Source organism: Ceratotherium simum, chromosome 7 (assembly GCF_057802395.1).
Source record: "Ceratotherium simum simum isolate JZ-2026a chromosome 7, ASM5780239v1, whole genome shotgun sequence".
NCBI classification, from domain to species: Eukaryota; Metazoa; Chordata; class Mammalia; order Perissodactyla; family Rhinocerotidae; genus Ceratotherium; species Ceratotherium simum.
Window position 1 is genome coordinate 38,443,812 of NC_141906.1, and position 18,019 is coordinate 38,461,830.

Below are 18,019 nucleotides of genomic sequence, written 5' to 3' on the forward strand. Positions count from 1 at the left end.
GTATTAAAGAAGGTTTCACAGATAAAATGTTTGAGCTAGATGGTAGTAAGTTCCTAGGGAGCAAAGATGCTTTACCTAACACAGTGCTCGGCACAAAGCATCCACTATAACACAAGATGGAGAGATGGTCAAAGGAGCAAATATATGTGCATACTTTCAAGACTTTCTTGTCTACGCCATATACACCCAATTAGAGAGAAATTCAGCGAATCTTCTATTTTTATTATAACTAATCTCCTAAGGTTAAAATGTTGTAGTCTGAGCTTAGAGTTTTGCTTATTACTCATTAATTTATGATAAACTAAAAAAAATCAATGGATAGGAGAAAATTCTATATATGTTTTAGTTATATTTTCTGCCCAAGTCACCTTCATAATGCAGACCACTTTAAGAGAAGGGCCTCTTCTTCAACTTTGCCTTTACTGATTTGGCAGTAAGCCTTAATAGCTACAAACATCTTACTAATACCTTTGATTCCCTGCTTTCATTCCTGGGAGCCATCCTAGAAAGAAGGAGACAACAGAAGAGGCTGAGGGGGGTGATGAGAAGTCAGGAGAGAGACCTAGGTTCTTGTCCTACCCTGGCACTCATGTGGCAGGTAATCCTGTACAAACCACTAGTGGATTCCCTTTTCCATTGCCTCTATGGGGCTCTGAAAAAGCCTACAAACTACCAGCAAGAAGACACTTCAACATCACCAAGAAGAGGTATTCACTAAATGTTAAAGAACAAGGACAACAATAAAACAACTGCTTCCTTAGTGAAGCCTGGGCAGCTCTGCCCTCTTCTACTGAAGGACTAAGAAGTTGCTCCTCATGTGTCCGAGTGTTAATGAAGTCATTGAATTAATGTGGTTGAAGAGGGTCACTTTTATCTTGAATCTACATATACAGCTACAAAGAACCATAGGCGAATTAATTAGAACTGGATTTGGGAGATTAGCCAACTCTCACTTCTTATAGATGAAGGTCTAGAGGCCTAATGCCATGATGGGGACAGGAACTGTACTGACACAAGATGAGTAAGACACAAACCTGGCTCTTGGGGAGCCTGTGGGCTCAGGGTGGAGTCAAATGTTATCAAAAAAAGTGCTAAGCATAATAAACACTTAAAAATGAGGCTATGGTTCACAGAAAGGGGAATAAATGTAATACCTAAACCTAGGCGATTCAGGAAAGAAAACTAAGCCTGTTCTTTAACAGTGGCGATGGTTTCTTATCCACCTCTATTCATTCCTGGTGCCTGGCACATGGTAGGCACTAATATCTCTGGTCAAAGGAATGAACTCACACAATATATGTATATAAACGAGAAACCCAAACATTTAGAAGTAAAATGCCTGATTTTTACAGTATTTACCTTTATTTAAATATTTTACAGTATTTATCTGCCCTCAGGAGGGCAATCACCTCCGTTCTGCTGAAACAATAGAAAGCTACAAGTGGCTTTTCCTGCCAATGCCTCTTGGGTGCACACTCCTGTCTCCTTCCTATCCCACACCCTAGCTCCTTCTCCCCACCCCAATGCACTATTTTTCTGAGCTTTCTCGTCGGCATATACATGGATTTCACACCCTGCTTTTGTTTTCCAGGGCCCCAGCTCTCCATGACTATCATATTTGGCGTAGAAGTGTCTGCAGTAAGAAACCACTTTGAGGAGTCAGGGCTGGAAGAGACATTGGGAGAGCTTCCGGCCCCCACTCAGGAGCCTCATCCTAAACTCTTCTCTGTATGTCTATGAAATGCATCATGAGCACCCTGGAGCTTCTCTGCCCTTCCCGAGGCATTTGAAGGCAGGAGTGCAGGTACATATGAGAGAAGGGTGCAAATGATGTGGACTCAAACTTGGGATGCTTAGGTTGCAATCTAGCTGGAACCCTGATGCCACGTTTTTCACTGTGTTGCTGATGCCAGGGTCATCACTTCTTTCCACAGGCCTCAGCTCTGAGAGATCTGACGGTGGAATTTCACTAACTTGGAGGGGCAGGAAGAGCATGGTGCCAAAGATCAGTCTCTCTATTCTCCTTCCATATAATTTAGTCTCGCTTCACATTTCTTCCCATCACCTTCCCCCTTTCCTTGCTCCAAGGTGACAGGCCTATTGTGCCTTCATTCCCCTTTTCTCTCATGGCAGAGGAGACTGCAGGGAGGCAGTGAGTACACTGGCTCACTAAACTGGTTCAGACCCTGCCTACCTCCCTTCCTAACTGATAAGCCATGGATAAATAAGTCACTCAGCCGCTCTGAAACCTATAAAATGAAGATAATTTACCACTTACCTCACAGGCTTTACAGTAAGGATTAAGTTAAATATGACAGCACATGTAAAAGCACCTAGCAGAGGGCCTAACACATATTAGGCCCTCAATAAAAACTACCTCCCTCCACCTGCTACTGGACATACCATAGTTCTTACAGGTACCAAACCCTCAGAGGCACAAAGGGGAAGAGAGAGATCATGGATCCCTCCTGGGCCCCTCATTTAGTATTTCTCTCTTACTAGGGATAGCGGTAGGGTGGGAGACAGAATAACTCGAGTAAATGATACATATGACTGAATGACCCATTATGAACGTAGGAATCAGGGGGCTTTCATGGGGCTGTTGTTCAGAAGAGGTAGCATTGCTTACTGGCCCAACTCAGGAGATCCCAAAGAGAAATTTCTTCTTTGTTTTTCCAGCACCTCTGACGTGACAGCAGACAGGACCAACTTGCCTGAGCCCCTCTCTTTCTGTCTTCCCATCTGTAAACACATCATCCACAACCTCTTCCTGCCGCCATAAAGGAGAGAGAAGAATTCTGTTTGGAAATAAGCTGCCATGGCCTAGTATATCATTTCAATAGGGGTTTAAACGAGGAGATTTAATAAATGTTATGAAAACACTACTTCCTCTCACACAGCACAATGAAAGCCTTATTGAACACTTAGCATCTTACCTTTACTTTTTCACCATTAATCTCCACTGTCTTAATCATAAAATCAACTCCAATTGTGGCTCCTTGACCTGGGGGGAAAAGACCCTAAAGAAGAAATAATGGAAAATAACAATTAAGCAAATCTTTCAATTAAAAGAAATTCTCCTCCCTCTCTCCCATCAGTACCCATTGCCAACCCCTTATTTTGGCTGAGTTAACTCATAGAAAAAAGAACTCTTTTTAGTGTCCTGGGAGTCCTGTTTAACTTTGTATATATGTTTTGAGGGGAGGAGGGAGGAGGGAAAAAGTGGGAGAGAGAAATGCTTGAAAGAAGAAAGAAAGGGAAAGGGGGAGAAAGACAAAGAAGGCGAAGGGAGAGAACTGGGAAAGGGCAGGGGGATCTCATTTCAAAGAATGAAACAGAAAAATCAGACACAAGGATACGGTTGAGGAGCATGGAGCCACAGGGATAAGATCAGGATTGTGAGGGTGGGGGCAAAACAGATAGGTGCTTAAAAGAGGCAAAATCAAGGAAGATTAAAACTGGTTATCAGTCTAGGGCATGGACAGCCAATATGAAAAAACAAATAAGAACTCAGTACGAGAAACATGAACGAGACCGCTAAGCTTTTGCATTTCCTTCTGCCCTGAGGGTGATAACTATTCGCCTCAGTGCAATGTACCATACATATATAATTACATGAGATCAGGGCTAATGACACTGGGAAGATAATCAAAGAAAAAAAAGTCATTCAGGGAGAAAATATAATAGAAATAGCACTAAATCAGGAGGCAGCAGCCTTAGGATCTCTGTGTGACATCAGGTAAACCAGGCCCCCTCCCTGGGCTCGAATTCAATGAGTTTGAGGCTGAGGTAAGCATTTCAAAACAAACAAAAAAAAGCCTTACCTCAAACTGAAAGCTGAACGAGAAAGGATTTTAGCAAAATTACATGTATAACATAATTTACTGTTACATAATATTTCCTGTAAGCTTAGGGAGGGAGTTGGAGGGAGTAATTCTACCAAGAAAAAACTCTTCACCTCGTTTCTCTTTCCACTTCACTCATATTCCAGAATTTCCAGAAATTAAAGTACAATGGACTTTATTAGCTCTGGCAGCTAAGGTTGGGGCATCTTTAATTACATTCATTCCCTAACAAGAGAGTTCTTTAATTAAAGTTTGAACTTAAAAGACTGAGCTTCAAACCAACAAAAAATGTTCCATTGCATGTCTGCAAAAGATGTAAATATAAACATTCATAACTTTACTTACAAATATTGAATCAATTTTCTTCTATTTTGGTTTGGCTCAAACACAAGGCTGCCAAGTGTCAAGTTTATAGCTCCAGCTGTTTCACAGTCTAACAAATGCCAAAAAATAAAACAAATCCTTCCCAACATCTCCCCCATCATTTTGTTCCTCAACTCCTTATGCCCTCAAAACAGCTGAATCCAATTCATTGTAACTGTCTACTAAATAGCAAAAACAAACATAATCCTGTCTATGAAATACGAACTTTTGGGGCAGATGAGGGAATGGGCGGGGTAAAAAGTAGATAGAAAAATAAGGGGTGGTGTGCTTATTGGTAAAAATTAGTGTTCAAAAACGGAAGCATTTTTACCTCTAATGACAAGGTTTACGTTTTTAAAGAGAAAAGCCGGATTTCTATGGTCTCAGAGGTTAGAACATGCAGAAAATAAAAATGATCAGGCTGAAAACCAAGAGACCTGGGTTCTAATCCTAGCCTTGCCACTAACATGATACAAGATGCTAAGTCATTTCACCCATCTAGACCTGAGTTTTTCATCTGTAAAATGAGAGGAGTGGCCAGAATAATCTCTAAGGGATCTTCCAGTAATAATACAAGGTCAAGGGAACTTTTGATGGAGGGACTGAAAACTTCTCTACGTCTCTGCAGTCTTGTCCTCCTGCCAAAAGCAGAAAAGATTACTAACGTTAAGTGGAAGTAAAACCAGTTGGAGTTTCCAACATAACGCCATGATGGTTGACTGAGCCCAGATGCCTGTTAGCTTGCTACTTTTGATTTCAACCAGGCCAAGGCTTAGTAAAAAGCACGTGCTCATTATCACAGGAAAAACCTTGGCATTTCCAAAGGTGACTCTCTGCCCTAAAGCTGTTTGTATTATCCAATCTGCCTCTCCAGTTTTCCACAGAACCACAGACTGTTGGAGCTGGAAGGGGCCTTGGAGATCACCAGGCCCCTCATGTGCAGCAGGGAGGCAGGGAGGCCCAGCAAGGGTGGGGAACTGACTCAGGCTCACAGGATGAGCCGGGGGCAGAGCCAAGACTATGACCTGTGTCTCAACTCTTGAGCCAGTGTTCTTCCCAGGGCACCAGGTTGCCCTATGCCTTAGAGATAAGAACTAGTCTCAACTTTTCCAACTAGCACTTTATGAAAATGCAAGATGCATGCATGGCAATCCTGAAAAGGATGCCATTCATATTTTTCTGGGAAAACACAAAAGAGAGTCAATCTCAGAATGATTTCCTACTCATTTCTGTATAAAAACAGGTGTATAATCGCTGGCAGTAATTCTCAAAAGGGAAGCCCCAAAGAGAAATTGTTCTTCGATCATACAAATTTCATTCCCATTTAATAGATCTAGAAAAATCAGCATATTTGGTTCTAAACCAAAATGATTCACTCAGTTTTCTGGAAGGACATGAGAAGGCATAGGCAGGCAGTTTGAAAGGTTTAATTTGTATTTGAGTTTTTAAAAAATTAATACTTAAGTATAATTTGATGTCCAGATTCATTGGTTTCTACCTTGGGATTATTATTAACTAATCATCTATTTTTTTTTTTTAAAGATTTTATTTATTCATTTTTTCCCCCCAAAGCCCCAGTAGATAGTTGTACGTCATAGGTCCGCATCCTTCTAGTTGCTGTACGTGGGACTCGGCCCCGGGTTGGACGGAGAAGTGGTGCCTCGGGGCGCGCGCGGGATCCGAACCCGGGCCGCCAGCATCAGAGCGCGCGCACTTAACCGCTAAGCCACGGAGCCGGCCCTAATCATCTATTTTTTATCTAGTAATCTACTTTTGATTCTGCACACAGAAAGCAAGACCACTTGCCCCTTTCATCAAAGGAAGCAACAGAGGCAGGCGGGGGAGGGTGACCCACACAGCCATACCCCCTTGAGATGGTTTAAAAAACTAGTCTAGGCTGCAAAGCTGGTGCACTTTCAAAGTGCATGTTAAGAACTGGCAGCCAGGAGCCTGGCACTGGAACCACTCATCCTATTAGGTTCCCCTAACCCTTCAGGCCAGACTGGGAAACCCAACCCCGGCCTTGCGAGTTGTCTTACCTGAGTGAACCGTCGGACTAGGCACGTCTTCCCCACACCGGCATTGCCAATTAAAACAATTTTAAACAGGAAATCATAATCTTCCATACTCATTTACACAGCTGCAAGGCAAACACAGGCAAGCGTGAGATGGGGCCTGGTCAGACTTGCCCACGGAGCTCACACTACGCCAGCCCAGTCTCCTGGGAACAACAGGTCTGACTCATTTGAAGAGCAATTTAATGCTCCCCTCTGGTGACTCTGCCAGTGAAAGAGGAGCACAGGTGTTTGGTCACAGATGGACTGTATGCCTTCTCAGTTACCTCACGCCACTGACAGTAGATGACACATATGTCCTTTCACCTGGTAACCTTTATTCTTCCAAGTAGTCAGGTCACAGGTCGCTCCTGTGATAAGATGCTTTCTTTTAGCGGGGAAAGGAGACTACAATCTATGTGCAGACAAGCTGGAAGTACAAGGAAGCAGGGAGAAAAGAGAGCCCCTCCAAAGTCTAAAGTAGTTTACGTAAGTGCTGTGTATGGCTCTAGGAAGAAGGCCTAGGGACTGGGAGACTGAATGACAGGGAAGGAACTAGGAAGGGCCTTCTCAGTCTCCTGCAGGTCCTGGGGGTCTTGGGGTCTTGGCAGTGAGAGTGATCACCATCTTTCCCTTCTACCACCACCTCATTCCTATGCACCTCCTGCCAGCCCCGCTGATGCTGTAGAGCCTCCCAGACTACCTGTCTTTTCATTCCTATGAGCTGCGGTATATCCTCTGCCTGGGATGCCCTCCCTCCCACCCCTTCTGTGGCGTGAAGTCAATCCTTTAAGGCTCAATGCAACCATTTCTTTCTCTCTGAATTTTTCACTGATCTTCCCCAAATAAAGTTAAACACCTTCATCATTCCTCTGCCCTAAAACTTCACTTGCTGTGTACAATTATTCGTTCAACTGTGTACCTTATCCTTGAAGGAAGGGATTACATCCTTCAGCTCTCTTCCTAGCCCATGCAACAGAGTTATACCTAGTAAATGTTCACTCTATAGAATTAAAGAGTTAATTAATGGACATATTGCTTAAGCGTAGGCCTTAGTTTCTCCAATTGTGCTAAAAAGAATCCTCTATGTTCTGTCTACTTCAGAGGACTCTTGTGAAGACTAAAAAAAAAAAAACTATACAAAAGAGCCTTGGTACCCATAAAGCCCTATCCTGGTGAAAACAACTGGTAATCCATTGAGTCCCTCCTATAGTACTATGCTAATCATCATAGGAAATACAGAGATGAGATAGTCTCTGCGCTTGAGACCAACAAAGCTAAATACAATTCAAACCAGCAGAGGAGCTCATTTCACAAAGTTATAGACAAAATAAGCCTGGTGGACTCTGGAGGAAGAGGAAAAGGATGCTCAGGGAGCCCGTGAAGGGAAGGATGCTTGGGAGAGCTAGAGAAGCCTCAGGGTGACTCCTACCAGTGAACTGAAACTCAAATGACTGCAGAGTTGCAGGGCAGAAGGAGAGCCCTCTGCACTGCCTGTCAAGTAGCTAGGGGAGTAGATTCCCTTCTACAAAGGTGATGCAAAGGTGATATCTATGTGGATTTCAAGTGGTCCTTGGAAAGATGACTGACAACCAAGCCAACATGCAGGTGGCAGCTCATGGGTTTCTGTCTCAGTTCATGGGACTGTGAAGGAAAAACATTTCTCTGTCAAGAATCTAGGTCCATAAGCAGTCATTGAACACACTATATGCCAGGCACTATACTTAGCACTTTATGTATACTTCCATTTGTTTTTAAACGTCTATGAGGCTGGTATTTATTAATATGTTACCTATTTTACAGGTGAGTAAACTGAGGATAGCCCAAAGTCATAAAGCTAACAGCCAGACTTCAAGTTCAGAGGGCATACAGTGTCATCAAAAGAACTCTAGCTTTGGAGCCAGAGAGACCTAGGTTCAAATCCTGACTCTACTATCTTCTAAGTCTGTGCCTTTGGGTAAGTGACAATTTTTTAGAGCCTCAACTTCCCCATCAACAAAATAGGTCTAATAACACCTATATCACAGAGTTGTGATGCTTGAAGGAATTAATGGAAACCCCCAAGGACAGTACCTGGTTCTTAGTCACACAAACTCCTCAATATGACTCACAAGTTTTCCATGGTCTGATTTCTGACTTCACTGCCAGCTCCATCACTCACCACTCTGCTCACATCCCATGCTCTAGACTCACTGGATTTCCTCAGTTCCTTAAATACCACAGGATTGCTCTTCTCTTTGGACTTTCACAAATACTGTTTCTTCTGCCCAAAACACAGAACACAACCTCCCCTCACTGCCCCCAGCCCAGCTAACTTTTATTCCTCCTTTCAATTTCACTTAAACATCACTCTCTCCAGTATGCTTCTCTGACCAGTGAGGGAGGCTGGGGCTCCGTGCTGTACACTCCCGCAATACTCTCCCCTGTCGTGTGGTAACACTCACCATGCTTTACTGTACTTAATTATTTATGCCTGTCTCACACTCCAAGTCCATCCCTCAGCACCTTTGCCCTACACATACACACACACGCACACAACTGTGAGCAGCATAAGACCAATGAAGTGTCTGTCTGATTAAGTCCGGATCCCAATCCCTCTCCATCATCGTCACTGTCATTGTCATCATCATCGTCATCATCACCATCATCATCTCACTCTATATTATTAATTCATTTCATCCTCACAACACTGCTATCAGTGGACACTATTAGCATCCTAACCTGACAGATGAGGATCCTGAGGCACAGGAGAAGTTAAATAAGAGGTCGTTAAGGTCCCACTTAACAGTGGGTCTCCCTTAACTGGTGGAGCTGAAATTCAAACCCAGACAGCCCAGGTCCAGCTCCCACCTCATCCTTGAACCACTACCCTGTAGTGCCCTTCACAATGCCTGGCTCATAGTAGGAGCTTAAGAAAGATCTGATGAATTGAACGATGAAGGGCAAACAATAAATGTGATTCCCTTTTCCTCTTCCCCTCTGGCTTCAAATCCAAAACTCTTTCTACCACACTGTAGTAGTTTAAATAAGAATCAAGGTCAAACTCCAGATAAAAACTCAGGGACACGGTATGTCAACTAAAACTCAATAAAGCTGTTAAAAGTGAAAAGAAAATACAAGTCAAGGATAGGCACAAGGAGAGCAGGAAGACGTGAGGCCCTGTGCACCACACACCGACAACTCGCTGCTTTCATCAGCCAATGAGCAGGGAACTCAGGACTCGGCCCCGTTCTTTTTTCTGTGCTTTGATTGTTTACCACACATTTATTTCTCCATTTTGGCAGAAGTTAAAGAAACAAAGCAGATAATCCAGAGCAGAATGTCCAAAAATAAAAAGTTGAGAAACAGGGCTCCTAAGAGAAGGTTAACAGGGCCCAAATTATACACCTTCAGGAAAAGAAGGCAACAGAGTCACTTGGTCAGAGTCAGTGCTCCTAGTCAAGGATCATGTGGTTTCCACCTGGAAAGAGCCACAGAGTAAAAGCTAAGGCCCTTCTCCTTTCTGTAAGAAATTACTTTAATGCTCTGTTGAATGTTTTGGTTTTTTTTCTATAATTTTATTTATTTATTTATTTTCCCCCCCAAAGCCCCAGTAGATAGTTGTATGTCATAGCTGCACATCCTTCTAGTTGCCGTATGTGGGACGCAGCCTCAGCATGGCCGGAGAAGCGGTGCGTTGGTGCGTGCCCAGGATCCGAACCCGGGCCGCCAGTAGCGGAGCGCGCACATTTAACCGCTAAGCCACGGGGCCAGCCCTGTTGAATGTTTTTTAAATAAACCTCTGGAAAAAAAGTGTTTGGTCTCTAAAAATGCAGCCTGTCTTGTGGCTAAGGCTGCACTGTAAACTGCAGGTTACCTGCTGGGGTTACCGTTCTGTCTCTAAATAGAAAACACATTGGTGAATGAAAAGCTCACAGGATTCTCTGGAAACTACACCCTGAGGAAGCCCTTCTGTTTGGTAGGTAAGGAAACAGCTCAGGCATCACCAATCACCAGGCGATGAGACAGCATCCCAGGAGTGGGGAACCCATTCAGAGGCAATTAGTTACCCCCAGCCCTAAATTGACAATAAAACTCATACCTTGTCTGGGGAGCAAACACGTTGCAAGATATGCTAGTGGCCAAGCACTATTCTAGGGATTTTATATTCTATTATTGTTAACATAATAATAGCTGACACTTATTCAATGCTTATTATGTGTCAGGTACTCTTCTACATGTATTCACTCAATTAATCCTCACAACAACCCTATGAGGTAGGTATTATTATTATCATCCCTAATTTACAGAAGAGGAAACTGAGGCACGGAGAGGTTATGCTAAAGTCACACAGCTAGTTAGTCTTAGGACAAGAATTCAAATCCAGATCCATCTGACTCCAAAGCCTGGCTCCTTCTGAAATAGGGTGCTGCCATCCCCTGCCTTGTGCTATAACTGCTATGAGGTTCCAGAGGCTCAGTTGAATGGAATCCCAGGTCCCTTTGAACTGCAATGTTCTAGAATCTCCCTGTTCTGGAAGCAGCACATCCACATTGATAGGGCCACAATGATTCCGGATCATACAAGCCCTGCTCCTCTCTGCACCCTTGGAGCCCAGGTCTCTCCTAGGAACTGGACCCACCAGACTTTTGCCCTGCATACTTCTCCCACAATTCAGTCATCATTTGTCCATGTAACTAAGTACCAGGCACAGGGGATATAAACAAGAACACTACTCAGATAAACAAGCAAAACCCCAAATATCATAATCACCACCAAAGCTCTAAATAAATGGATATATGTATAAGACTCAAAAAGGGAAAAACAAATGAGAAAAAGAAAATATGAGTTTAAAAAAGATACAGGAAACAAGATATATTATGAAAAGCTTAAAAAGAACAAAAAAACATTCTAAGCAATGTGATTTTGGCAACATAAACCATTTATCAAAGTGACCTTTATAAAAAAAAAAAACTGTATTCACTGTTGTACATCAGTACATTTTTCTCCTTGCCCTTTGAGGTCGGTGTAACAGAAAGTCAAGGTTTCTCATGAACAGACGCCAGATCTCCACTCCCCGTCCTGCCTTCTGACTCTCAGCCCTTGCTCAAGAAAAGATATTTTGAGGACTTAGCCTTGTTCAAAATCCATGTGTCTCACTCAGGTCCTTTTCCCTTTCGAGGTCTCAACCTTGGTCTGTACGAGGGAGCTGGGTAAACAGGCGCCACGGCCCCTTCTCAGGACAGCGTGTGCTGCCATTCTCTCATACCAAAGAGGCGGCATGCACAATGAAATCAAGAGACCTCAGCCTGCTAAAGAGCTGTATAAAGTATCCTTATCCACAAAATGGGGATAATAGAACCTATATCACTGAGTTATTGAAAAGCAAATAAGGTAACACATGGAAAAGTGTTCTTTAAAAATTATAATAAATTTTTTTAACCCTTTTGACAAAGAGTCATAACCCTTTGACAAGATTGCAAAAAATAACAGCCAAACAAAAAGGAAAAGAAAATCACTATAATCTCTTTCCCTACCCACACCTCCTCCCGGGGATAATTACGGTTAACATTTTGGTATACATCTTTCTAGTTTTTTTGTTTATATACACTCACATCTATGTATATATTTTATAAATTTAAGGATTGTTAAAACAAAAACATAATCATAATATTATATGAAGTTTTTTTGTTGCCTATACAGTGGTGTTTTCCCAAAACCCAAAATCAGAATTCATGATCTGCAAACAGAACTGATTACCAGAGATCCTCAGCATTCATTTACCATTTGCTCCAATGACCCTAAATACTCAGGAAGGGGGAAGAGGGAGGATTGCTCCACAGTGACATAACTTTGAGAAATACTAAATATTATAACTCAATCTTGGAGATTTAAAAGGTTTTAAAAATTCTCACAATAAAGAAAACTCGCTAACTTTGTTTAATCCTGGATTTACCAAACATGATTTTAGCTAAGAATTCTTTGCTCATCTAATACCTTTTAATATCTCTTGCTACCTGGGCTCCATGAAATATCAGTGTAGTAAATGCTATTCTATAGCATTTGAAATCAGGACTGCCCAGGTAGGTTGTTAGATGAAAGAAAGAAAGAGAGAGAAAGAGAGAAGGAAGGAGGGAGGGAGGGAGGGAAGAAAAAAGAGGACGCTCAGCTAATTTCAATTTCAGATAGCAACAAATAAATTTTAATATGTTCCAAATATTGCATGGGACATATTATACTAAAAAATTATTAGTTGTTTACCTAAAATTCAAATTTAACTGAACATCTTATATTTTGCCTGGCAACCGTACTCAGAGAAAAATTGAGTAGTCAGGTCCAGTAGAAACAGAGGCCCTAGGAACACCACCAGGCCCACCCAGAAGCTGTGGAGGGAGAACAGCAGGGCATGAGAAACAAGATACACCTGACGAATCCAAAACGCCCAAACAGAGGAATAAAAAAGGGCAACAAGAAACATTTGAAGAAGGCATTACTGAGCTGGGGTTCTTTAGAATCTCGGCCAGACTCCAGAGACTGGGTTCAGACTGGCATACAGAGCGCTGCAGGTGAGTTTCTCCCTCCCGGGTGATCCCAGAGCACTGTGGACCTTCCTCCAAGTACATCTCCACGTGTGCGTCTGCCCAGTGAAGGGGGCCGTGCTCTACATGTCTATTGCCCCTATTGACCATGAGGACAAGGACCATATTTCAACAAGACACTCATGTCTGCGTATCCCACTGCTGTGTTCAGGATGTATACATTGAACTGAAAGCATTTGATCTGTCTTTCACTCTAACAAGGTTCTGTCTCAGGAAGCTCGTTATTGCTTAATTACGAGAAGGCAATTACTAACCATTACTATCATCAACTGCTGCAAGCTCACTTGCTTTACATCAGCTGCTAATTTCATGTTATTGCAAGTTAATTATTCTCCTTGGCCAGGGATGTCAAAAATCCACCTGTGCCATGGCTGTTCCTCACTCACTAGGCCATAATTTCCAGCATTTTTATATGGCTCTTTACAGTTTACAAAATGTTTTCATAGAGGTGATCTAATCTGGACCTGCCAACAATCTCATGAGCTGGTTCTTATCATTCACTATGCAGGTGAGGAAACTGAGGGTTTAAGTGATGAAGTGATGTACCCTAAGTCACACACTAGTGAGTTGCAAGGTGACTTCTGTATCCTAGCCACCTAGAACTTCTCCCCTTTGCTGAAACACACTATGTTTTTCCAGGTTCCTGCATATTTGGACCATGATTTGAAACACTTACTATGTGCCAGGAACTGTGCTAAATGTTTTCCATATATAATCTTATTTAACTTTTTCAACAGCCTCAGCCTCACTAGGTAGGTATTATTATTATTCCCATTATACAGATAAGGAAATTGAGGTTCAAAGAGGTTAATTTGTTCAAAATAACACAGCTAATGAGTAAAAGAGTCAGGAATCAAAACCCAAGTCTTTCTGGGAAAAAATTAAGTTGGAACTCTCATTCTTTATACTAAAATAAATTCCAGATGGATTAAAGATTTGGACTTTTAAAAACAAAAGCATAAAAGTACTAGAAGAAAGCATGAGACGTATAAAATCTTAAAGTAGGAGAAGGCTTTCTAAGAATTACTCAAAATCAAGGCTATAAAATAAATAGATTGACCAATTTGACAATTCAATTTTTAAAAAATTCTGCATGGCAAAACAATAAAAGATGAACTAATTAAAATATCTGAAAAACATATAACTAAGGGCTAATTTCCTTAAATGCATAAAGACTTCCTGCAAATCAATAAGAAAACTAGAATAACCCAATAGGAAAAAATGGGCAAAGGACATGAGCAGATAGTTTACAAGAAAGAAAATAAAAATGGCACTTACAGGGGCCGGTCCGGTGGCACAGCGGTTAAGTGCCTGTGCTTCACTTCGGCGGCCCGGGGTTCACAGGTTCGGATCTCGGGCACGCACTGACGCACGGCTTGTCAAGCCGTGCTGTGGCGGCGTCCCATATACAGTAGAGGAAGATGGGCACAGATATTAGCCCAGGGACAATCTTCTTCAGCAAAAAAAAGAGGAGGATTGGCATTGGATGTTACCTCAGGGCTGATCTTCCTCACCAAAAAAAAAAAAAAATAGCACTTACATATTTTTTTAAATGATCAGCCTCATTCATAAGAGTAAATTCAAAACTCTAATGAATTTACAATTATAAATTATAATTTTAAATATAAATTCATTATAGTTTTCATTATAAATTATAATGAATTTATAATCAGAGGCCATTTTTCATCTCACATTGGCAAAGTTCACTCTGCACTGGAGAGAGTATGAAGAAGTGGGGTACTGGTATACCACTGGTGGAAGGTAAATCAATGCAACCTCTCTGGAGGGCAATATTGATTAAAAACTAAAAAGGCTATTACATACCCTCTGACCCAGCCATTCCATTTCTAGGAATCTATCCTGCACTTACTCTGATACATGTGTACAAAGACACATGGAGCAGGATATTCACTGCAACGATGTTTATAATAGCAAATATAAAAACAACCTAAAAGTCCATCAGCAGGAAAATGGTTGCAGAGATTACAGAAACTCTAGATCAATGCACCACACAGCCTGCTATGGACATCTGCAAGATGTATTAAGTGAAAGAAGCAAGATGGGTATATAGTACGTAAAGGGGAGCATATAATTATTCATCTGTTTATGCATAAAATATCTCCAGAAGGATACAAAAGAAAACTAGCAATGGTGTTTGCTTCTAGGGAGGCTGTAGTATCTAGCTCTTTCTAGGAAAGAAGATAACCTCCAACTCTTAACAAATTATACTCTGCCTTTCCATTCAGTCTATAGTAGTGCTTAAAATGCAAGACAGTTTTCCTAATACAGTGAGAGAGGCCCTTTTTAAAAAATTCTGTTTGGGATGCTGTATTTCTATCTTTCTGTCTTTCTATTTGTTACTCTGCTGCACTCCTTCATGTGACACGGAAGGAATGTCCCACCCAGACTCTGGGGTTGCTTTATCTAGTTTATTGTGTATACCATTGTTCTCTGTTAAACCACGTCTCAGCACAGTGAGTCCCCTACACGGTGGATTCACTCTTTCATACCAACTTCCCTCAAAACCAAGTATCCATCATATGACAGCTAAAACCAATAGGTAGAACAATAGTTTATTTGTGTCACTGATAAAAACAAAACTCTCACACATTTGTATCAAGTATTACCACTCAGAAATTACTCTCACTGCACTCTGACACAGAATCTTCCTGAAGAAGCAGGAGGAGCCATCTTTTTTTCCCCACTTAACAGAGATGGGATTTGAAATCAGGAGAGTGAGTTGCCTCAGGCTACATAGCATGCAAGCAACAGAGCCAGAAGGTCATACACAGGCCCCCTGACTCCAAATCAGAGCTGCTGCCAGGACAAATAAGGTCTACAAATATAAATCCCTACTGGGCAAGGCCATGGGCATAACCACCAGGGGAGGCTGGCATGGACCCACAGATGAGAGGGAACTCAAAAGCAGTCCTTGGGGATATTTTTTTAAGACAAGGAAAAGATAAATAAAAATAAAAAATAAAGTAGGCCTGAGATCCCCACAATATTATTTTCAAAAATAAAAAAGCAAGACAATAAAATATCTTATTTTATTCTTTATATATATGTCTTTTATATTTTCCTCTTTCCTAGAAATACACAATAGATCTGAGGTACCAGACATGTAAGGAAAATGAAAATTAATCCAGGAAACAGCATCTCATCAGCATCAACCAAAGCAAATGTCTGAATTATCTTGTTGAAGTAACAGTGCTCTGTCACCTTCCATAGTGAGAAGGCGTCACTCACTGAGCACAGATTCAGTTTCCCACAGAGAGGTGAGAGGAGAAGGGAGGACCACTGCTGGGACCCATGTGGGCCCCCTTTCAGTTAGCTCCCCAGGAAGAGCTGATTTGTTTTGTACCATAGCACCTGGGTGCAGGTGCTTGACAACGAGTCTTGAATCTGCCTGGAAATACTGGCACCTTGTTTCCTGGGGGAAAAGAAAGATACCCTTCCCGCTCATTAATCCCTTTCTGAGATGGGGAGCTTCTGTCTGCTAAACACTTTTGCTGAACTGATCTAAAAAAGGCCTTTCCAGACCCAACTTGCTGTTTCCGTCTTCTGCACAAGCAGCTCAGCCTCCCTCTGTTGTCCTCCTGCAATAATAAACAATACCACTTGCAAAGAGCCTGGGAGGGGCCGTGTTTGTTCCACTGTTGTTTTCACTAAATTGGAGAATGTGTCTAATCTTTCCTCTGCAGAGGCTTTCCTGCGCCTGTTTGGCTGGACCGGAAGGGAACACTTATCCGCATCTTCAGTCTCCTCCCCCAGGCTGGGCACACAATGCAGCCTGGCCTGGCAGCCAGAGGTCAGGGCTGCAGCCCAGAAGTGGGCTCAAGTGGTTCCCTCTGCCTTAGGGACCCAAGGCCTACCAAGGACAGAAGTGTCTCCTTCCCTCCTGGAAGACTGTCACACCAGGCTGGACCCCTCCCCCAGCTGTTTAAACCGATTCCCTCCTCACTGGAAGCCGGAGAAAAGTAAAAGGGAAGACAGTGTCCACATGCTCTGGGACTCAAATGGATGAGAATAAAATGTAGGAATTCTCCCACATTTGTCTCCCAAGTTTGTGCCAGGTCCTGTGTCACTCAAGAGAATGACTATTTGTCTAGAGCCTAGGTGCTCTACACACACCAGCCCGTTTCATCCTTGAAACAGCTCTGTTGGGCAGGATTTCTTAATTACCATTACCATCAATAAGCTTTTTCATCTATAGGGCACCTCAAGTTTGCTAAGTGCTTTCCTGTAAATTATCTTACCTGCATCCTGGCAAATTCCTATGTGGAAGATAGGGTACAAATTCTCCCTGGACACGGTCCCCCAACAAACACACACAGCATGCCGTAAGCCATCCGTCACCAAGGCCTGCAGATTTTGTCAGAAATGTAGCTTGAATTTCCCCTCTGCTCCACCTTTGTCCCTGTTGCACCAACCTGGCTCAGGCCATAATCAGTTCTCACCCAGCCAGTCTGCCATAGACTTCTAACCAGGTGAAGTATTAAGTGGCAAAACTTTCCTCAATAGCAAATTTTCTATATTCATCAAAAGCCTTAACAATGTCCACACTCTCTGACCTAGCAATTCTGCTTGTGGGAATTTTCCTAAGGAATGATTTCAACACGTGCACCAAGATTTATTCACAAAAAAGTTCATTCTGGTGTGACTTAGAATAGACCCCAAAAGAGGGAGAGGAGTAAAACCGCTATGCAAAAACAGAGACGAGGTTATAGAGCCACATGATGTTAACATTATGAAATATATAGTTGGGAGGAAATACATTTTTAAAATGGATAGTTTTTTTCCTTCTTTGTATATTTATATCTTTTCTAAATTTTCTTCAATAAACATGACTGATTTACAAACAATACACTTCATTAAAATATCACAGAGGCTCGGTAGTGGTGCCTCTGAGAAACATGAGACAGGTACACATGTATACAGCTAGTGACCATCCACATTAAATTGTCTCTTCTAGAAAGCAGGATCTTACTTGGTACAAACCAAAAGCTATAACAGAGTTCAAACTTTTCTTGCAGTGAGCTCCCTGCTTGGAATTCACTTTAAGGAAAGAACTGAACACATTCAAAATGTGAAATGAACAAAAATGCTCATTACATCTTATCTAAAAGAATGGGAAACAATCCAAATGTCCAACAAGGGATAGCGCAGTATGGAATAT

At 42.1% G+C, this 18,019-nt stretch overlaps 1 protein-coding gene across 1 annotated transcript in view; it reads right to left on the minus strand.

Moving 5' to 3' along the window:
- RAB30 (RAB30, member RAS oncogene family) overlaps positions 1-18,019 on the minus strand; it is an 84,602-nt gene that overhangs the window by 12,483 nt on the left and 54,100 nt on the right. Inside the window, exons 2-3 of the mRNA XM_004434047.3 lie at positions 6,248-6,348; positions 2,937-3,020 (exon numbers count right to left, since the gene is read on the minus strand). Coding sequence (XP_004434104.1) covers positions 2,937-3,020; positions 6,248-6,340 — 177 coding nt within the window. The 5' untranslated portion in view covers positions 6,341-6,348. The remainder of the gene's footprint in view (positions 1-2,936; positions 3,021-6,247; positions 6,349-18,019) is intronic.